The following is a 22,619-nucleotide window of genomic DNA, read 5'->3' as shown; positions in this document are numbered from 1 at the left end:
TTGTCTGATGTTCTTTTGATTGTATAACCTTTTATTAAGTTATTATAAGTTATTTGTTTAAACAAAAAGTTTCAATATTAGTTTTCACCTGACTGATGAACAGAGAAACAGCAACTAATCTTCCGTAAGATAATAGACATTGCCATTGCTATATCCAATTCAACCAGCTTTGTCTTCACATCCTATGCACTTTATTTACCTATTCATTTATTTTATCTTTTAGCATATTAGAACAATTTTGTAGTTTTTGTTAGTTATTCTTGTTCATCTTTTTGTAAATAAAACATATTTTATCACAACTGTGTGTTCCTTGTGTTGATGATACAGAAGATCATCAAATCTCGCAAATCCTTCAGATTATTCAGATGACCAACTCACACACTGAAGTGTGATCAAAAAGTCACCACATATTTTGGTGCCTTGTGTGAGGCCCAGTTAATTTCAATTGGTGGTTCTCACTACAGGCAGATGTTTCTCGTTATGTCCAGGATCTTCTGAAGTAAGCACTTATGGTGGACTGTATCGTATGCTGCGAACAGGTCAACAAAGTTGACAGCTGTTACCATCCCTCTCTTATATCCATTTTCGATGTGCTGTGTGAGGTTGAAAACTTGGCTGGTGGTTGACTTTCCAGGTTGGAAGCCTGCCTGTTCAGGGATGAGGTGTTTGTCAATAATTGGTGCGCAACGATTTAAGAGGAGGCATTCAAAGAGCTTGTAAATATGGCATAGCAGTGATATGGTCTGTAGCTCCTAGCTCTGAAGCCTGGAAAGTCTTTATCAGGCTTCAGTAAGGCAATCATGTTGTCTTTTTTTCCAGATTTTAGTGAACTTATTTATTGCCCTTCAGTGGTTGAACATTTTAGAAGCCATTTCTTTCCTTCTGGGCATAAATATTTAATTTCTTCAGTGGCAAGCATGCTCTTTCCTTTCTGTCCTTTTTCTTTCTTTCTACACTTGGCATTCTGAAGCAGTTTGTTGTCAACATGGTTGGCCATCACTTTGGCTTGCTGAGGTGCTGCTGTATGGTCACCATGGAGCTTTATGATTAAGTTCCATCAAGTACTTCTAGACATGTCAGTTGTCTCAAACAGATTAACAGTGTTATAAACAGATCAGCTTCAAACATGGCGATGTAGATCTCGTAGAGCTCAGTGGTCTCATCGGACAAGCCTGGGTGTACTGAACTCTGAAATCTTTTAGGGATGTGACTTCTAACTGCTTTCTTCACACTCTCGCTGAACTTATTGTAGCATGAGGGGTTGTTTTGATGAGCACGATCTTTTCTTCCACATCAGCACTGAAAGCATCCCAATATGCATTCTGATGTGCACTCACTTGGGCTCGTTGAAGACCATTTGCATTGTTGCATTCTGGATCATTTGTAGGTTTGACTGTACAGTACATGCAAGAAGGTCTGCCAGAAGTCCATTGCAGTAGTCCAGACTGGATGGCACAAGCGCCTGGACAAAGAGTTGTGTAGCATGTTCAGATAGGAAGGGCCTGATTTTACTGATGCTTTACAGAGCAAATCTGTACAATAGGGCAGTCATTGTGATGTGGTCCATGAATTTTAACTGATCGTCAAACACAATCCCAAGGTTTTGGATGGTGTGATCGTTGACTAGTCTAGTTGAATGGTGAAATTGTTCTTAACTGCTGAGCTTGATGGAATCACAAGAAACTGGTTTATTGCAAGGTTGAGTTGGAGCTAATGTTCTTTCATCCTGTCTTGCTGGCAGTCTGAGAGCCATGCTGCTACCGTAGGATTGTCATGCTGAAATCAGAGGTAGAGTTGTGTGTCATCAGCATAGCAATGGTTGGAAAAGCCATGTGCCCGACTGACAGATACCAGAGATGAAATGTATAAGGAGAATAGGAGGGTCCTAAGTACTGAACCCTTTGGTACCCTAGTAGCTAGTTGGTGAGACTTAGACACCACTCCCCTCCAAGACACCCTGAAGGACCTACCACAGTTCCTGTGGTGCCCTTTGCTAAGAGGGTTGACAGGAGAATCTTGAGGTTTAATATACCAAATGCAACAGTCAGATAAAACAGAATGATAATAGACGATTTGGATGAAGCTCTTGCTAGTCTTAGAGCTTCAGTAATGAACAGCAGGGCAGTTTCCTTGGAGTGTCCGCTTTTTAAGCCAGGCTGTTTTCTGTCTAGCAGGTTTTTCTGGCAGAGAAAAGATGAGACTTGGTAGAAGACTATTTGTTCAAGTATTTTCGTTATGAATGGGAGTAGAGATACAGGTATGTAGTTTTATGAAAGTGCAGGATTTAGTGTGGGTTTCTTAAACAATGATTTTACTCTAGCCTTTTTAAATGTAGTGGGAAAGGTACCAGTGAGTCAACAATGTCTGTGAGTAAAGCTCAGATTGAAGGAAAAATCTTGAAGGAGATGGGAAGGAACAGGGTCAAGGGGGCAGATAGTGGGATGACTGGATTTTTATAGATTTCAGCCTCAGAGAGAAAGAGGGAAGTAGGATGTTGTGTGCTGTGTGCAGATGGCAGGTGTTTGCAGGTTTGTGGTGTGGAGAATGTCTCGGGTTACTTAACTGTAACCCCTGTTCCCTGAAAAAGCGGAACGAAATGCTGCACTGATTTAGTGCTTTTGGAAAGTCTTTAGGAGTGACCAGCTGTGAATATGTGTGCAACATGTCAATGAAATTGACTGGAATTTATAGCCTCCGCCAGTGACATCATCAGGATGTGCCGGTACAGGGGCTATAAATAGATGCACCACAGGTGCATCGTCAGGTATTTTGTCTGAACAGCAGTCCTGGTGCATCCTCAGGTCGGCAATGAAGCACAGCATCTCGTTCCACTTTTTCAGGGAACAGGGGTTACAGTTAAGTAACCTGAGACGTACCCTAGCAAAAGCTACACTTTGATGCTGCGCTGATTTAGCACTTTGGGAACGAGAATACCCACGCCGCCACGCTGCGGTTGTCTGGACCCCTTACGGTTGTGTAGTTGTGCTCACAAGAATGCGAGAGGTCTCAGACATGAGCTTGTGATGTTGACTCGATGTTGAGCCTGGAGTGGCATGAACATCCAATTATAAAATCTTATGAACATGTGGAGAGGACCAGCCTGCCGCATTCCAAACATGCTGCAGAGGGACACCTCTAGCCAAGGCTTTAGAGGAGGCGAACCCTCTGATACAGTGAGTCCTGATCCCTACTGGTGAAGCTTGACAGCACGCCTCGTAGGCCAGGGCAATTGCATCCGTCACCAAATGCGAAATAGTTTGCTTGGTGGCGGCCGCCCCTTGTTACGGCCCCCATGACAAACAAACACCACTGGCTAGTGCGGTGGACGTAAGCCTATAGGGCACAGACTGGACACAGTGCGTGAAGTATTACCTGATCCAGCATTGTAAACTGTGGGGAACAGAAGGCTTCAAGAGTTACTGGATGTACGGCCGAGAAAGGAACCTTAGGCAGGTAGTCAGCATGAGGGTGCAATATTGCTTTAGCCATTCCTGGGGAAAAACTTAAGCAGGATGGCAAGACAGACAGAGCCTGCAAATCTCCAATTTTTTTTGGAGACGTAATTGGCAGAACAAAAACCATCTTGAGAGTCAGAAGTTTATCAGACGCTAACTCTAGAGGTTCAAAGGGGGTCTCAACCAGACCTTCATGGACTATTGATAAGTCCCATGAAGGGATCCTGGTCCTAACAGCAGGTCTTAATCGCATGGCTCCAAGAAAGTAGCGAGCGAGCAGAGGATGTTTCCCCAATGGCATCCTGTTAATCCAGGCATGGCAAGCCGACAGAGCGGCCACATAAACCCTGAGAGTGGCGGGGCATGTGCCTGCTGATAATTTTTTCTGCAGAAAGTCCAGCACTGAAGCAATCTGGCAGATAACCAGAACAAAACTAGAACCATACCTGGTTCGCCCATATGCGGCGCATTAGTAAGAGGCAGGACCCTTGTTGGCGAACTCTGGCCAAGACTCCAGGGAGCAGAGAAACCGAAGGAAAATGCATACAGGTGCATTCTGGGCCATGTATCTGCCATCGTGTCCAGACACAGAGGGGCTAGTTGACTCAGAGAGAAGTAGAGGGGACATTGTGCTGTTTGTTGGAAGGCAAAGAGGTCCACTTCTGCTCTGTAAAATCTCAACCAGATTTGTTCCACTACCTCGGGGTGGAGTTTCCATTCCCCCAACGGTATTTTCTGTCTGGACAGCAAATCTGCTCCCACATTCAGGCATCCAGGGATATAAACTGCTCTGATTGACAGGAGCTTGCCTTGGGCCCAAAGGATAATCTGCCATGCCAGACTGTTCAGCTGGCATGACCGTAGACCTCCTTGATGGTTTTTGTTAGAGACTGCCGCTGTGTTGTCCACCCTCACCAAGACATGGCAGCCTCTCAGATACTGGAGGAAGTACTTCAGGGCCACAAATACAGCCATCAACTCGAGACAGTTGATGTGCCAATCGAGCTGATGACCCTCCCATTCCCCTTGAGCTGGACGACCACTTAAGACCACCCCCCATCCTGTCAGGGAGGCATCTGTCGTTAGCAGCTTGCGACGGCAAGATGCACCTAGAGTGGGACCCAAAGTGAGTAACCGGGGTCTGAACCACATAGAAAGGGTATGTAGTGTGCGGCGCGTAACCCTTATCAGCCTTAGGGGACTGGCCCTTGGATGAAATCCCCTGGCTTTGAGCCACAACTGAAATGGTCTCATGTTCAAAAGGCCCAAAGGGATCACCGAGGACGCAGATGACATTAGACCTACTATTCATTGATACTGACGAACAGTGCAACCTTGGCCTAGCCTGACTTTGCTCAGGGTGTTCTGAAAGGACTCGATTCGAGCGGGAGACAATTGTGCCCGCATTATGATCAAATTCAATATGATCACCAGAAAGTGGGTTTTCTGAGTGGGAGAGAGGAAGCTTTTCTTGATGTTGAGCCTCAAACCCAGAGAAACCAGATTAGCTAAGATGACATCCATGTGCTGTAATGCCAGTTCTTGTGACTGTGCTAGTATCAGCCAGTCGTCTATTTAATTCAGAATGCGGATGCCCCTGAGTCTCAAAGGAGCCAGTGCTGCATCCATGCACTTTGTGAATATATGGGGTGATAAGGCTAGGCCGAATGGAAGAACCTTATATTGGAAAGCTTCGCACCTGAAAGCGAACCTCAGGAACTTCCTGTGTTGTGGCAGAATTTCTATTTGAAAATATGCGTCTATGAGATCAAACGTGGCCAACCAATCGTATGTTGGATTTGAGACACGATCGTCTTGGTGGCTAGCATCTAGAACTTGAACGCCTGACTGAGTTCTGTAGCCTTTTCCTAGTGTTCTCAGGACCCACATAGAAACACCCGGCAGTAGCTTCCATGCTGCCAGGTTCTCTGAGATGGGTATACATTTTGACACTGCCTGTTGAGGGAATGTTGAGTGTTCCACGTCCTGGACTACGGCAGGAAGCAACGGAACACCAAACATTTAGTTGAAAACCGCTAACTCCCGAAACGCCAGAGGCAGCGGCAATGGAGAGGTTTCGTGGGGGTATCGGTAAGGTGCAGGTGAATGTCTCATGCGACCCGTCCTGGGGGGGGGCATACCCACAAGGCTGGGCAGAAGACCGTCAGGACTTTCTCTTCCTGGGTATAACGGTCCTGAGGTCTTCCTTTGGGTCTGCTGAGAGCCTCCCTTCTAGAAGGACCAGGGCGGGGCTGTGAGGCCGGCGGCCCCTCCCCCTGAGTGCGGCGAGAAAGGAATTGCCCGAAGGCTTCCTCATGACTTTTTGCCTCCTGGAACCTGGTGATGACCGTGTTCACAGAGTCACCAAACAAGCCAGAAGGTGAAATCGGGGCATCAAGAAGGAAGACTGTCCTTGTCTCTGATGTCCAACAGGTTCAGCCATAAGTGCCTCTCCGTGCTGACCAAAGCAGCCATAGACTGTGCAATGGCATACGACATCTGTTTGGTCGTACGGAGAGACAGATCTGTGGCTCGACGAAGTTCTGAAAACGCCTCCTCATCGACCGTACTGCCCGCACTCAGGTCCTTCAACAGGTCAGCCTGGTATGCCTGGAACACTGCCATAGTGTACGGGGCAGCACCAGCCTGACCTGCTGCCTGATAAGCTTTCCCCACAAGCGTAGCAGTGGTCCTGCACGGCTTTGTGGGGAGAGTGGGTCTCTTTAGAGATGATGCCGAGCCAGGCGAGAGATAACCCGCAAGTGACTCTTCTACCCGCGGCATCATGGATACCCCGTGCCTCAGCAACCACGATAGTCGAATATGTCGATGTTGAAAGCACGAAAACACGGGAAGAATAAGGTGTCCTCCATGGACGAGAAAGCTCGTTATGAAGGTCATCAAAGAAAGGAAGGGACTGATGTAGCGTTCCCTTACTTTGGCCACCAGACAGAAATCAGTCTTCCAACTTGGAGCGTTTAGGGGTCTCTTGTTTGCGTGGCCAGTCTAGTTGTAGTCTGGCCACCGCCTGAGTAACCACCTCGAGCAATTCTTCAGCAGCTTTATTATCGTGCAACGGAATGCTCAGAGGTGGGTATCTCAAAGTCCGCAGACTCGAGAGATTCGGCGTCCCCCTCATGAACCGAAGAGGTGCCGGAGCGCGCTTCAAGATCACGAGAAGGACCAGCTGCATCTGGGAAGAACCTGTCTCTCGCTCCTCGGTCAGATCCATACGAGAGCCCCACGATGGCGATCGTAATGCTCGAACCCGCCCCAACGTAAAAGCAGCATGCTCTTCCCCCAAACACACAAAACAAAACTTGTGTGTGTCCGTTTCAGCCATAGAGCGTAAACATGGAAACACACACCGCTTGCTTTGTTTATCAGCCATTTTTTCTTTCTTTTTTTTTTTTGAAAGAGAAAGGTTTCTGCACACTGCCTAACAAATTTTAACTCCTAACAGAGGAAAATAGAAAGTTTTTGGCAGGGTTAAGAAGAACAACACACACAGAATTGTCTGAAGACAAAAGACCTGACCATGTACCTGTGGCGAATCTATTTATAGCCCCTGTATCAGTGCATCCTGATGATGTCACCGGCGGAGGCTTTAAATTCTAGTCAATTTCATTGACATGTTGCACACATATTCACAGCTGGTCACTTCTAAAGACGTTCCCAAAGCACTAAATCAGCGCAGCATCAAAGTGTAGCTTTTGATGGGGAACTGACTGCCGGTGGTTGTTATTTTGTCTGTGAAAAATATGGCAAAGTCATCAGCTGTTAAAGAGGATGTGGGAGAGGGAGGGCAGAGGAGAAAGGTAAAAGTTTTGAAGAGTGTGGAAGTGTCAGAGAAATTATTAATCTTGTTGCGATAGGAGGCTGTTTTATCTGTGGAGATGCTTGCAGAGAAGGAGAGCAGGGACTGATACTCACTCAGGCCAGTCAAATCTTTTGATTTACACCATTTTCCTTTTCACCAGTCTGAGTACAGAACAATGTTCACATAGAATATCAGATAGTCAGGAGCTGGAGGGTTTAGCAAGTGCTGGCCTGGATGAGAGGGGACAGATGCTATATAGACAAGATGTTAAAGTTGAGCATAGGGTATTAGTAGCATTATTGATGTTGAGTGAGGAGAATTGGCTAGATGACGGAAGTGAGGATGAGGCCAAAGTAGATAAACGAGTGGGTGAAAGAGAACAAAGTTTTCGCTGAAAGGAGAACTGAAGTGTAGAGTGTGCTGGGCAAGGAGGTAAAGTAAGATTCAAACTAAGGCAGAAGTTATCAGAAGTGTGCTGTAGAGTAATCAGAGCATGATCAGAAGTGTAGTTGTGTGTGTACTGTATATGAGGTCCAGTTGGGTACCTGATTTATGAGTTGCTGCAGATTTGAGATCAAACAAGGCAAGCAATGTTTGAAAGTCTGTGTGGAGCGGAGGGGGGCGGGGCCGGGTCGGAATATAGCGCGCCCGGTCCCCAATCGGCCTGATGAGGCGCGCGAGGGATAAAGGCGGCCGGTGACAATGGTTCGAGAGAGAGAGAATTACGGACATGTCCGTCGTGTGTTTATGTTTATGCTTTTGGTTTAAGTTTTCATTAAATATTATTTATGCCGTGCGCTCAAACAAATCGAGGAAGGCCTCAGGATCATCTGCTGCCCCCATCTTCTGTAACGTGGGCGGGGGCAGCGTAGCGCGGGTGTCCGGGGTCGCGGTTGTGGCCAACGTGGTCTCCTGGCTGAGGAGGCTCCGGATGGCGTGCCGGTCCTCTGCCTGAGCCTGCATGATTTAAAAAAAATGGCGATCTTGTTCCTGCCGGAGCTCAAGCAGGGATTGCTGGTGGCTTCGCGAGGGACTGGAGGACCTCCACCAGCTGGGAGGCTCTGTGTCTGCTTTTATGCCTCTCTCCTCGTGCTCACTGGAATTAGAGACAGGTGTTAGGCATAATTTAGCTCAGGTGTAAGCGTCCTTACCGCTTTCCTCTCCCGGACGGGCACTTGACCACACCCCCGCTGCCACAGTCTGCAGCCTGAGGTTTGTCCAGGTGGATGTTGAAGTCATCAAGCACAACAACAAGGGTAACCATCCTCGGGGAAGAACATAAGCAACACATCCAGCTCCTCCAAGGAGTTTCCAAGTTGACCTGGAATGCGATATATAAAAATGGATACATAAACATAAATATGGATTTTAACTGGATGGGTTATGGTAATTGCATATAGTTCAAAGGAATTATTGTCACAAAAATATAACATGGGTGTAAATTTCCATGCATTGGAGATAAGGTTTCCCCACCCCTCCCAGTGTGACTAGTGTGTGGAAGAAAGTGAAGTTGGCGGCGATGACAGAGGGTGTGACAGTATCCTCAGGTAGGATCCAGGTCAGGCCAGAATGTTGAGACCTGAATGGGTAGCAATTGTAGGAATTAAGTCAGCTTTGTTTATCGCTGACTGACAGCTCCAAAGACCAACAGAAAGAGTGAAAAGATTAGCAGAGGAGATGGAAATAGTGCGTATGTTGTTAGGATTGCGCTGTCTTCTGTGTCTGAAGCTTGAGTGACGAGTGTGAGTGATAGTATGAATTTGGAAGCTCATAATAGTATAGGCCAGAGAAGAAAGATGTAGAAAAAGCAGTAGAGAAATAAAGATGATAATGAGTGCAATACTTAAGTGCTTTGTCGTTAGACTTGCACAGGTAGACTCGCTGGTCTTTACACATGTCTGTCTTCATATGAGGAGTTCTTCACATGAGGAGGGCTTAACACGAGGGCTGTCAGACGCGTCAGCGACCATGTCAAATATATGTATATGCTCATATCACGTTGTTAGGTGAAAATAAGCTGGACACACCTTACTATTAAGCACAACTAATCTAGTTCACATGGCTATCCGAAACAGAGGGTCTGTCGAGATGACACACAACTCTAACGCTAGCAATGAATAATCTAAGACAAGTGAAAAACAAAGTACTATACACACACTTGAATAATGTGACTTCACCACAGTAAACAACACAGAAAACCATCAACTCACATCTGGCAATGAAAAATACTTAAAAACAAAATGAAAACACTTTAATAAACACACACTTACACACTACTGCATGCTCCTATTGCTAGATCGCTTACTTGAGAACAAATAAATCACTGGACAGCGGAAATCCGCCTCGGTTTGCAGTGTTTTGTTGGTGTTTATTTTGTGAAAATTATCGTCTGACTCCTCATTATCCAGCTTATTGCAAGACTATTAGCCAAATAAACAAATAAATGGGCATGAAACACTGATCTGAGTTTAAATAATTTTATTATTTTACTTGAAGAGATTGCACAGTGATCAGAGCAGCAGGAGAGACAGCTCACAAATACCCGGATGAGTGGTGAGATTTGTGGCTGTGCAGTTGTTACTGAGCAACATCAGATCCCTAGATGGCGCCATTGACCAATCAGAATTGACTATTCCTGAGTGCTGTGTAATGATATCAGATAATTCAAAGACATAATATTATTTTTACTGATGAGGAAACATTGATTAAACAATACAAATAGTTTGTTTTGTAATCAATATATTGTTTGGTTAATTTCCAAATCACTGGCCTACAGTCCACAGAGATTAATTTTAGATCATCAATGTGTCCAAAGTAGAAGTAAGAAATGGTCTCACAGGACTTTTTCTTACATTTCTGTCTATAATCATGTATCTGATGGGTGGTTTAGGAGTGTGTTAGTGTGGTTGCATTGTATTTAACTGGTTTTCAGCACCTCCATAAACACCATGTTTTTAAAGACACTATGTTAAGGTAACCACCTAACCTTTATGTGTAAAGAGTTATGAGTTATGTGTAAAAACAACATTGTGCCAATCTCAGCGTAGATTGTCTTTGGGAGAAATGCCAACAAAACTACATCTGGGTAAGAAACCTCATTAAGTTTTTACATTGAAACCTTTGAGTTTGGGTCAAAAGACTAGGGTCAATAATTACATCCGATATGCCATTTTGAAAATTTCATCGATTTATTGTGAAACGGTATGCAATTAAACACAATGACTGTAGATGAGGATGATAGGGTTGTTTTCACTGTGCATTATCACACTGAGAATCAACGGGAGCATCCAAAAGCTGAGAAATTTAGTTTTAGAGGCTGTATACAGAGTTAGGATTAAAAAAAGGTGCATTTCAAACCAGTACCGTCACTCCCTATATGCATATTATGCAGTCTACATAGGGCACCATGGTACCGTAGGGGGGCACCAGAAACTCCACTGGCTGCCCCTCCTCACATGTTATATGTTATTCAAGGAACTGATAGCGGTCGCAGAACACAGATTATCATCTCGCAGCTCACATCAGATTATCACCTCTCAGGAGGTTAAAGTAGGTTGAAATTTAAAAAAAATCCCCATACACTCTGATTACTCCTATACTGTCTTTGATCAGCCATCGGTTTGTTGCATGTACAGGGTGATATGCACTTACTGCCCCCTGCTGACTTAAACTCGAAAAAAAGATAAAGGTGACACTTCAAGCTTGAATTGCTCCGTTGGTAGGAAAATACATTTATTATGGTGTAATTAATTGAGTAAATATTTTATGCATTTTTTTTGTATATACAATATATATTAATTGCTCTGGATTAGTGTATTAAATCAACAGCCTTAGTTAAAACTTAAGCTACAATAATTTCTGCTGAAGATTGAGTGGCTTACAGTAAGTAAGTAAGGGAACATCCACACATAAACAGCAAACCAGATTGCTTTTGCTGGAACAAACTTCAGCCTATGCAAGGTAGATCACTCTATGCTCAAGTTTCCAAAAAATGAAAGAGGACAAATCTGTCACTTCCTGTTGTTATAGCATCAGGATTGAGAGACAAACAGCTTGTGGGAAGATGATTAGCTCAGTGTGTAGCATCAGACTCTGCAGTAACAGTCATCTATCATGAGCTTTCAAAATGGCCTGCTGGGAATTTATGACTCTGCATAAAGCTGCATCTCGTGGACAACAGCTCTCACACTGTTTAATGGCACAATGACAAATATAATGGCGAAGTTTGCAATGTAGGTTACCTACATTGACAAACTATGGCTCTGTTCCAAAACCTAGATAGCATTTTAAGGCCTCATTGGTCACACTACTGATGCAAAGGTTGTTCCAATAGGTTGGTAGCATTTGCCGCCTTCAAAAATACCTTATTGTGGCCAAATTCAAAGGCAGCATTCCACGTATCCTTCATGGAGAAGGAAATTCTATAATACATTGGGACAAGCTTAGTAAAACTTTTCATGGAATATGCGAATGAGTTTCGAAAAATTGCCATTTTACAGTAAATATGCTCAAATTGTATTTCTGATATTTCTTATGTTTCATTCAATACTGAAAAGTATTGATAAAAATAGTACACTTTAATGCAAAATTGACTATTTTTCCCAATAGTTGCATGTATTTTTATTAGGGTTAATAAAAAGAGTTAATTTGATTACAGTTAGCATGCTAACACATTCAATTTAGTACAGTTTACAGAGAATGTGACGACAGTAGGTCTCCAGTTTCCTGGTGAAATGTCCACAGGGGGCACTAAAGCGAGTTGTAAAGCAAGTTGTTTTCAGTTGTAAATGATTTAATACAAAGAAATGCATATATCAGTAGTAGTAATAGTAGTAATAATAATAATAATAACAATAATAGGCCTAATAGTAGTAGTAGTAGTAGTAGTAATAACAATAATAATAGTAGTAGTAGTAGTAGCAGTAATAATAATAATAATATCATCTCAGCTTTATGAGATTTTAGACCAGTCAATATAATGATTGCAGATATACACAACTCTCTAGGTCTGGAAGCCGCTCCACTACTGCCGGTGAGCACAACCAACAGACCCCCCCGACACAGACAGCAATCCCACCTCCAATCCACCTGGTCCTCCCTCCCCCGCCGCCGGCAAAACCCATCCCCCATATCAGCGGTTAAGCCTCTGTGCTCCGCTGTGCATTCCTCCACTAAGGATGCTTTGTCACCATGACAGGCACCTCCAAACCAAGCACCTGGTCTGTTTGTGACCTTGCAGATGACCAAAAATCATTGTTTGGTTGCCATTTTTAGATTAAAGTCTGTGGCTGGAGCCATGGTGTGCACCAGTTAGCTACCCAGCTAGAGACTCCACATCCAACCCAGATAGCACTCCGACACAGTCACGTTAAATGAGAGATGGGATCTCCGGCAGAGGCAGCAAAGGGAGGGGCCAGGCTAAAATAAAATCGAACCTGTAATGCCCATGCTGACAAGATGTGCCAATCGTACCCACCGACAGCACTAGAACAGCTGCCAGACCCAGACAGTTAATAAAGTATAGAAATAAAGTGTTTATTTAAAATGTTTTTGGAATTGGATTTTATAAGGGAGGCAGATGGGAATGAGGACAAATTGTTCTGTAGTAATATAAATATAAATACTACCACCTCTGCTACCCCACTAACATTAACAATAATAGCAATAACAATAACAATTATATGCAAATGTACATATATAGAAAAGAAATGAAATAAAGTACAGCATATAAAACATTATAATATATCTAAATTACATTTTTGTATTTTGTATTTATGTACCATATAACTTAATTGAGGCATCAACTCACAGCTAGTTTTAATCAATATATAAGGGTGTGAGCAGTGGGCTGAAGATTGTATTAAATTTGAATAATTTATTTTTAATTGCTGATGTATGTTTCTCTTTAATAATATGGTCCCTTAATAGATGCAACCATTGTGTAATTGATATTTGTTTTTTATTTTTCCAATTGAGTAACATTGTTTTCTTGGCAATAGCTAGAGACATGAGCAGAAGTGTTGAATGTTCAAGAGGGGGGTTCATTTGAGATGTGTCACCTTAAAGGCATAGTAATGATAGTGAAGGGATTGTAATTTTCAAGAAATCTGATTTGGAATCTGTTTATTAAATGACATCTGTCCAGAAATTATAAAGAGGTGTGCATAACCAGAGTGCATGAAGGTAAGTGTCTGGTGTGTTTAAATTACAGTTAGTACGTCTGTCAGAAGTAGTCCCATTTTAAACATCTTACTCTGTGTTCTGTGTGTTCTGTGGACAATTGTATACTGAATTAAGTGGATATTTGTGTTTGTACTTAAGATAAAAGTATTTCTGCAAACTGTTTTCCAGAATTCCTCACCTGTGTTGATATTGAGATCTTTTTCCCATTGTTTAACTGGTGCTGCTGTATTAGTATCTATAGATGATATTAAAGTGTATCGTTTAGTGAGTGTCTTTACTGAGTTACTAATTGTGGTGATATGTTTTAGAATTGGGGGATGTTACGCAATATCATTGTTTCCAATTGTGGGTTTAATATAATTCCTAATTTGTAGGTAATAGTAATAATGTTCTTTTCCTAAATTCAATTTCTGAATTAATTCTGTAAATGTATTGAAGCTGTTGCAAGTAAACAGGTGATGTAGATGTGTGGTGCCTTTCTCTTTCCATTTAATATTGTTAAGTGGAATTTGATAGTTGATTGTAAAATCAGGATTATCCCATGTTATGTAGGTTGATGTGTGGTGTGAGCTCATTGACAATGTATTCATTTTCAACCAAACAATGAGAGTTGTTTTAATTGTAATATTCTTAAATTTTTCACTAAAATGTGTTAATTGTTTGATTTAATGATGCAAACCATTCCTTAGTTGGTTGTACCGGAGTCACGGTGGATAAATAAAGGACTTTTGGCAGTGTACACATTTTAACTGTTGCAATACGACCTATAATGGAAATTTCATCCATCGAGTTAAAATATATTCTATTGTTTTCAACAGATTAATGAAATTGAGGTTAAACAAGTCAGTGAGGTTCTGGAATATGCTTATTCCTAAGTATGTAATATTATTTATTGTGAATGGTGTGTCATGTATGCTTGTATCATGTGGTTTCATATTCAATGGTATGTGATGTCTTGGGATTTTGTACAAAAAGTAATATGTCATCTGCATGTAAAGAAATGTTATGATTGGTGTTGTGTGATAATACTCCAAAAATATTATCATTCTGTGTTATTGCAGCGGCTAGAGTTTCTATAAATATATGCAAAGATTAATGGTGATAAGGGGCACACTTGTCGAATCCCTCACTGAAGCTTTTAAGGGTTGTATGAAGGAAGTGCCAACTGACTTATCAAAACTTTTTTCTGCATCCAGTGATACGATTATTGTCTTTTTTTTGGTTTTGTTTACATAGGTTAATAATGTTGAATAATTGTCTGGTATTGTTTGATGAGTGGCATCCTTTGATGAAACCTGTTTAGTCTGGATGGATGAGAGATGAAATTACTGATTCAAGACGTGTGGCCAGAGCTTTACTAATTATTTTTAAATCAGTATTGATAAGGGATAATGGGCAATAACTAGTGCATATTGTTGGGTCTTTGTTTGGTTTAAGTAGAACTGAAATTAGTTCTGTGTTCATGTGAGATGGGATAGAAGAAGTATTTTTCATTTCTGCCATCATTCGCAAGAATAATGGTGATATAGCTGACCAAAAGTGTTTGTAGTATTCTGGTGGGTATCCATCTATACCTGGGGCTTGATTATTTGTAGTGAGTCGAGAGCCGGTTTATATTCAATTTCTGATATACTGTAGGTTCTTCTAATGATTCTCTTTGGGTTGTAGTTAGACTGGGTAGAATTATATTATTAAGGAATTAATTTGTGTCTTTCATTTTTGTTTTTTTGTCATTACTGTACAGATGTTTATAAAATGTACGGAAAGTGTTACTGATGTCTTGTAAGGTGTGGAGCGTCTTTCCTTCTGGGTTCTCAATTACGGGGATAAGTGTCTTTTCTCTGTTATGTTTGAGTAAGTTAGAAGGTATTTACCTGATTTGTCATTATGTTCAAAATGTGTATATCTTAGGTATTGTTTTTGAAATTTGATTCTTTTATTTATAATATCTTTGTAGTCACATTTTGTTTTATTTATCTCCTTTAAAGCCTGTTCATTGGGATTATGAGAGTAAATATTGTGTAATGTTTGTATTTTATTTTCTAATTATTTTTCTAGTTTTTGTTCCTTTTTATATTTGAATGTAGAATATGATATGATCTTTCCTCTTAAGACAACTTTAGCTGTCTCCCAAAGAGTTAGTGCAGAGATGTCTGGTGAGTTGTTTGTTTCCATGAAGTATGCCCATTCTTTTTTAAAGTATTCATTAAAGTCTTTGTCTTGAAGTAGTGATGTATTATCCTCTATCGAAATTATTTTTTTATATCATTCCTGTTATTGATAGTTATAGTGATTGGTGCATGGTTAGAGATAATGGTAGGGTTTATTGTTGTATTTAAGATGTCTGGCATGAGGGAATTACTTGGCAGAATTACTTGTTAAGAAATAATCAATATGTGAAAATGATTTATGAACTGCTGAGAAATACAGTAGGTGTATTCTCTCGAGTTTGGGTTTGTAAGTCTCCAGCTATTGCTAAGACCAAGGTCAGTCATGTATTGTTTGATGGTTTCTGTAGATTGTCATGGTTGAAAATGTGATGGCATATTCAATTTGTGTTGTGTTGGATCAATAACTATATTGTAGTCTCCTCCAATTATGATAGCTGATTGGGAGAGGTTGGCTATTGAAGAGAAAATAATATGGAATAATAGGGGTCATCCCTGTTTGGTCAATAAATATTAGCAGTGGTCAGTATTTTATTGTTTAAGGTTATGTTGATGATAACATAACGTCCTTCTGGATCACATATGGTTGAATGATTAATAACTGCTATATTTTTATTGATTAATATACTATAGCTACACCTCTTTTCTTTGAGTTATAGGATGCAGAATATATTTGTGTTAATTGTGTATTTGTTCATTTCTTGTGTTCTGGTTCCAAAAGGTGAGTTTCTTGCAATAAACATCTATCTGCCTTAAGTTTTTTTAAGGCTGATGAATTAATGCCTCGTACATTCCAGCTTACCAATTTTAGATGTGACATTCTGTGTTAAGATAGTATGTAGCTTTGCTCGATATTTAATATAAGTATATGTAGCCTATTATATGATATAGACAGAAAATATGCATACAGTATACATTCAAAGTCAGACAAACACAACATGAAACAATGATAATGTAAAATAGTTAAAGGATGGGAAAGGAGGAGGCGAGAACCGGCTTGTCAACATAAATGATAATTTAATGAAAACTTAAACCAAAACACATAAACAAACACACACAACGGACATGCCCATAATTCTCTCTCTCTCGAACCATCGTCACCGGCCGCCTTTATCCCTCGCGTGCCTCATCAGGCCGATTGGGGACCGGGCGCGCGATATTCTGATCGGCCGCGCCCCCCCTCCGCTCCACAGATAACTATTACGGCACCTTTCTAAACGCTGCAACATATAGTTTGACATTAGTGGGAAGAAATGGATATGTGGCAATGGATGCACAAAATCTGTCAAATAAAGTTCAGTATCATTGTAGCACATCCTACACTACAAAGGGTGTTCTTTCCTTAATTGATTTTCGTTGACCTAGGGTGCTTCTCAATACGTAATACTTCCTAAATAATTCACTTAACCATCCTCGAGTTTGTGCCCTGAAAACTGATCAAAGTCTGCCATCATGAAGGACGTATCAATTCTCTGAATGCACCGCAAGCTCCAATGGCAGAGGAATCTTTCTGAGGAGACTTGAGCAAGGATGCACAAAATTCAAATGTTTTTTTTTTTTTTGTCAAAGCGTCAAGTCAAATTTCAGAAATAAGAAGCGCTCCTAATCTATTCTTACATGGGAAATTGGAACATCAGTTCTGAATATTGTTCCACCTAAATTCCCCAATTCTTGACAAGCACGACCAAGTGGGGAATGTTCCTGCACCAAAAAGCGCCTGGTCTATGCCTTTGACATCGCAACCCTTTTGATCTCTGGGTAATACACGCAAAATACTCGCCTCACACGCGAAAGGTCTCCGGTTCGTAACCGGGCGGAAACAACTTTCTTGGGGCAGTGGTGGCTCAGCGGTTAAGGCTCTGGGTTACTGATCAGAAGGTCGTGGGTTCAAGCCCCAACACCACCAAGACACCACTGTTGGGCCCTTGAGCAAGGCCCTTGAACCTATCTGCTCCAGGGGCGCCGTATCATGGCTGACCCTGCACTCTGACCCCAGCTTAGCTGGGATATGTGAAAAATAAATAATTTCACCATGTATATGCAGAAATGTATGTATAATGTGTGACAATTGGTCAAATTAATTAATTAATTAATTAATAAGAAACAAAGTAAGTGTAAGAAAGCTGTTTTGGTCTCATTACTGTTAGTTTTAGAGTTAGGTTTTGAGTTTCGGTTAGAACTATACTAATAATAACTATTTAAATGTTTCGGAAACATCCATTCGTATCATGTTTGCACATTTCTTGCACTTGTGCCGTGCAAATTTGCACATGCACACAACTTGAGGTTCAGGTTCAGCCACTTTAGGACAGTTCTACAATCACAGACCAGTTTTAGCAGATCAAACAATACTGAACTGACGCCTATTTTCCGTGAGATAAGTGTATTATTTTGAATATTTGAATACAGTGTTCAGAAGTTTTGTTTCAACTCTACTTGTTAGTCTATGGCACATTTGTTAAAAATACATCCTGGATCTCAACTCAGATTCCGCCAATAACGGTGCATTGTATAATAAGTGGTACGGTGATGAACAGATTGTTCCATCAGAGACTTTAGATGCTGTGAATGTTGCACTATGAAAAAAACAAACCAGGTGTGACCCCTGAAAGAAACTGAGAATGTGTGCAGGCGGTGTAAAGTCTATCGGATCCCTCCACCAACCACAAAACGAATACAAGCATGTGTGAGTTGTTCGGTTGTAATCTAAAAGAATCTCAGACTCTTAAAGCACGATTAAACTAGAGTTTGTTTTAGAGATTTTTCTCTCCCCAAGCTATTTTTTTACACTTAGCAGGGTGTATCGCATCACTATTTCCGAGACTACAGCTTCAATATTATTAATAGGCTTTATCTAAACACTGTTATCTAAGACATGTTGGATAACGATGAAAACTCATTATCTGTTGCTTTGCAGGCAGAAATCAGGTTTTAACAGATTTTTGGGGGCTAATAAAAAAAAAAATAGGATGAGCAATATAGAAACCCATCAGTCACTTTATATAAACAGAATTTCTCAGCCTGATAAGAATTGTTAGCTCAGAGCTTATTTGGTCTGGTGCACCAGATTTTATTTATTAATAGTTTCCTATTCTTTATTACAACACAGTTCTAAATTTTATCTCAAAGCAGCTGATCTTCACTAAGGCTGTCAAACCTTGCTTTTTTCATTCCGCACTAGATGTGGATATTTTAGCACACAGTGGAGGACGGCCACTTTAGTTTAACCTCTGTCTTGCAGATGAATCACTCCCATTGGACGCTGAGCTATTATTTATACTATACATGAATCAGAGCACCATCACAGCACTTTGAGACACAAGAATAAACACTTGCACTCTCTCGTCCACTCAACAGCGAGCTCTAGGATTCAATTTATAGTCAGGCTGCCTTCAGACAACATTGTGATTCTTTTCTTTACTCGATGCTTTTCTTTATTGCTACAGTACGGATACCAGCTGTATGAAGTGATCTTTTTTTACCCCTGGCTAAGTTCAACATTACAGCATTGCATAACACAAAAACAGTTATTTTTTCATTTTGAGGTGCACATTATGAAAATCATTACTTGTGCATCAATAAGATTAATTCACTAACCACTATTATTGATTTGTAAGTGTTTTTTATTCATAATAAAGAGCTAGTCATTCATTTGGGAACCATTATTCACTGGTCAATCTGTGGGTTTTTAATTCAATAAAAATGGCAACAAAATGTTACTATATTTTTTGATAATTTCTGGAAAAAACAACAAAAAACTTTTAAATTCAAACACACAGAACTTCCATAGACTTACTGTACATTAGAAAAGAGCAATTTCGCTTATAATATGATGGACAGCAATAGCTGCTAAAGTTGGATTGGTTAGTAATACTTTAAGGTGGGGCTAAGCAAAGGGTCAGTTTAATGGGTCTGGAATTCTGTGATGTTGTGTGAATCCAAGGATCGAGAGCGATCTGTAAAAACATTTCTCTCTCTCTCTCTCTCTCTCTCTCTCTCTCTTTACAGGCTGTCCACAGAGTCCGATGAGCAAGGCCACGTTAACACTCATCACCGTCTGCACTTGTGTGGTGGCGGTCGTGTACGGCACACAGACTTCCTGTCCTCTCAGCGTTAAGCTCACGCTACATGTTCCTGAACATTTCATTGCTGACGGTGAGCCCAACCATTATCCATTCAATAAATGATTGAATCTGCAAAAACATTTCCTGCTCATATTTCACGGGATTGTTGCCATACCAACTCATTCCTACAGCCACTGCTTCAAAAATTTATTTCATTGCATAGAAGCTTTCCCAGCATTTATATATATATATATATATATATATATATATATATATATATATATATATATATACATATATATATATACACTCACCTAAAGGATTATTAGGAACACCATACTAATACTGTGTTTGACCCCTTTCACCTTCAGAACTGCCTTAATTCTACATGGCATTGATTCAACAAGGTGCTGAAAGCATTCTTTAGAAATGTTGGCCCATATTGATAGGATAGCATCTTGCAGTTGATGGAGATTTGTGGGATGCACATCCAGGGCACGAAGCTCCTGCTCCACCACATCCCAAAGATGCTCTATTGGGTTGAGATCTGGTGACTGTGGGGGCCATTTTAGTACAGTGAACTCATTGTCATGCTCAAGAAACCAATTTGAAATGATTCAAGCTTTGTGACATGGTGCATTATCCTGCTGGAAGTAGCCATCAGAGGATGGGTACATGGTGGCCATAAAGGGATGGACATGGTCAGAAACAATGCTCAGGTAGGCCGTGGCATTTAAACGATGCCCAATTGGCACTAAGGGGCCTAAAGTGTGCCAAGAAAACATCCCCCACACCATTACACCACCACCACCAGCCTGCACAGTGGTAACAAGGCATGATGGATCCATGTTCTCATTCTGTTTACGCCAAATTCTGACTCTACCATCTGAATGTCTCAACAGAAATTGAGACTCATCAGACCAGGCAACATTTTTCCAGTCATCAACTGTCCAATTTTGGTGAGCTCTTGCAAATTGTAGCCTCTTTTTCCTATTTGTAGTGGAGATAAGTGGTACCCGGTGGGGTCTTCTGCTGTTGTAGCCCATCCGCCTCAAGGTTGTACGTGTTGTGGCTTCACAAATGCTTTGCTGCATACCTCGGTTGTAACGAGTGGTTATTTCAGGCAAAGTTGCTCTTCTATCAGCTTGAATCAGTCGGCCCATTCTCCTCTGACCTCTAGCATCATCAAGACATTTTCGCCCACAGGATTGCCGCATACTGGATGTTTTTCCCTTTTCACACCATTCTTTGTAAACCCTAGAAATGGTTGTGCGTGAAAATCCCAGTAACTGAGCAGATTGTGAAATACTCAGACCGGCCCATCTGGCACCAACAACCATGCCACGCTCAAAATGGCTTAAATCACCTTTCTTTCCCATTCTGACATTCAGTTTGGAGTTCAGGAGATTGTCTTGACCAGAATCACACCCCTAAATGCATTGAAGCAACTGCCATGTAATTGGTTGAGTAGATAATTGCATTAATGAGAAATTTAACAGGTGTTCCTAATAATCCTTTAGGTGAGTGTATATATATATATATATAGAGAGAGAGAGAGAGAGAGAGAGAGAGCAAAAACATTTATGCATATAAATTTATATAAAGGTTTTCATTTAAAACATATCTTTTTCTCTATGTTTTGGCCTTCTATCCACACTGATACAACATTGTATATATCCTATCCTAAGTGGAAAAATTTGAGCATGCTGTCTTTGCGTAAAACATCAATCTCAGGGTGGGCTAAAAGAAGACTTTTAGTGCTCTGCCCATCACTGATAAGCATGGCTCATACTCTCTAGAACTACAATACCCATCATGCACTACGCCCCCTCCCCGAAGTCTGTACTCTTTTACTCCTGATTTATCACAATACAGGGACAGTAGAGGTGTTTAAAAGCAACACGTTTCTTATTTAAAAATAAATATCTTGGATATTATGGTCTAAAATAAAAAATTTTACTTATTACTCAACAAAAGTATTCTGATTACATAACACGCGTTACTTTTAATGATTATGCCTGGGTAGCTCAGTGAGTAAACGCTGACTACCACCCCTGGAGTCGTGAGTTCGAATCCAGGGTGTGCTGAGTGACTCTAGCCAGGTCTCCTAAGCAACCAAATAGGCCCTGTTGCTATGTAGGGTAGAGTCACATGGGGTAACCTCCTTGTGGTCACTATAATGTGGTCCTTGCTCTCTGTGGGGTGCGTGGTGAGTTGTGCGTGGATACATGCGCGATGTCTCTGCAGAAATGCGCTCAACGAGCCATATGATAAGATGAGCGAATTGTCCTCTCAGACCCGGAGGCAGTTGAGATTCATCTTCCGTCACCTGGAATGAAGCGAGTCACTACGCCATCACGTGGACCTAGAGTGCATTGGGAATTGGGCATTCCAAATTGGGGAGAAAAAAGGATTCATTGTAACAATTATTCTGGAATTTTCAGTCCCTCTAACATGATCTCGTCAGACGTTCTATCTATTCTTGAAGTGAAGTGTGGTTCTACCACACAGTGAAACACAATATTGACGTATTTACAGCATTTAAAATGAAAACCATGTTGTGTATGAACAACTTTAGCGACATAGGAAATTTAACAAATACTTATTGAATCCATGAATATTGAATTCATGAAATTAACTGCTGAAATGCATTGTATTTATAATCAATGACATTAATTAAATGTTCAACGCCATGGCATTTATTTAACACAGTTGATGCATTTACTTCATGTGACTTTATTACAGTATTAATTCTGTTCTGTGTCATTTCTTGTGCCTTATTCAACTTCTTTCAAAACAGTATATCACTTAACCAAGACTAAATGTTAGAAATGATCAAAATGAATAAAAATTCTGTAATTGTTTAATCATTAATTGTAATAATTTAAATTATATTTTGTTTGCCATGGGAACCAAAAAGAGTTTTCAG

At 40.9% G+C, this 22,619-nt stretch overlaps 1 protein-coding gene across 3 annotated transcripts in view; it reads left to right on the top strand.

Annotated features, from left to right (window-relative positions):
* Positions 1 to 22,619, top strand: part of LOC127637737 (astrotactin-2-like) — a 749,824-nt gene that overhangs the window by 280,330 nt on the left and 446,875 nt on the right. For all 3 annotated transcript variants that reach the window (XM_052118989.1, XM_052118979.1, XM_052118998.1), the window contains one exon: positions 19,635 to 19,781. In XM_052118989.1, the coding sequence (XP_051974949.1) occupies positions 19,635 to 19,781 (147 nt within the window). The remainder of the gene's footprint in view (positions 1 to 19,634; positions 19,782 to 22,619) is intronic.

Source organism: Xyrauchen texanus, chromosome 4, assembly GCF_025860055.1.
Source record: "Xyrauchen texanus isolate HMW12.3.18 chromosome 4, RBS_HiC_50CHRs, whole genome shotgun sequence".
Taxonomy (NCBI): domain Eukaryota; kingdom Metazoa; phylum Chordata; class Actinopteri; order Cypriniformes; family Catostomidae; genus Xyrauchen; species Xyrauchen texanus.
The sequence above is the reverse complement of the archived record's forward strand: the minus strand, read 5'-3'. Positions and strand labels throughout refer to the sequence as shown.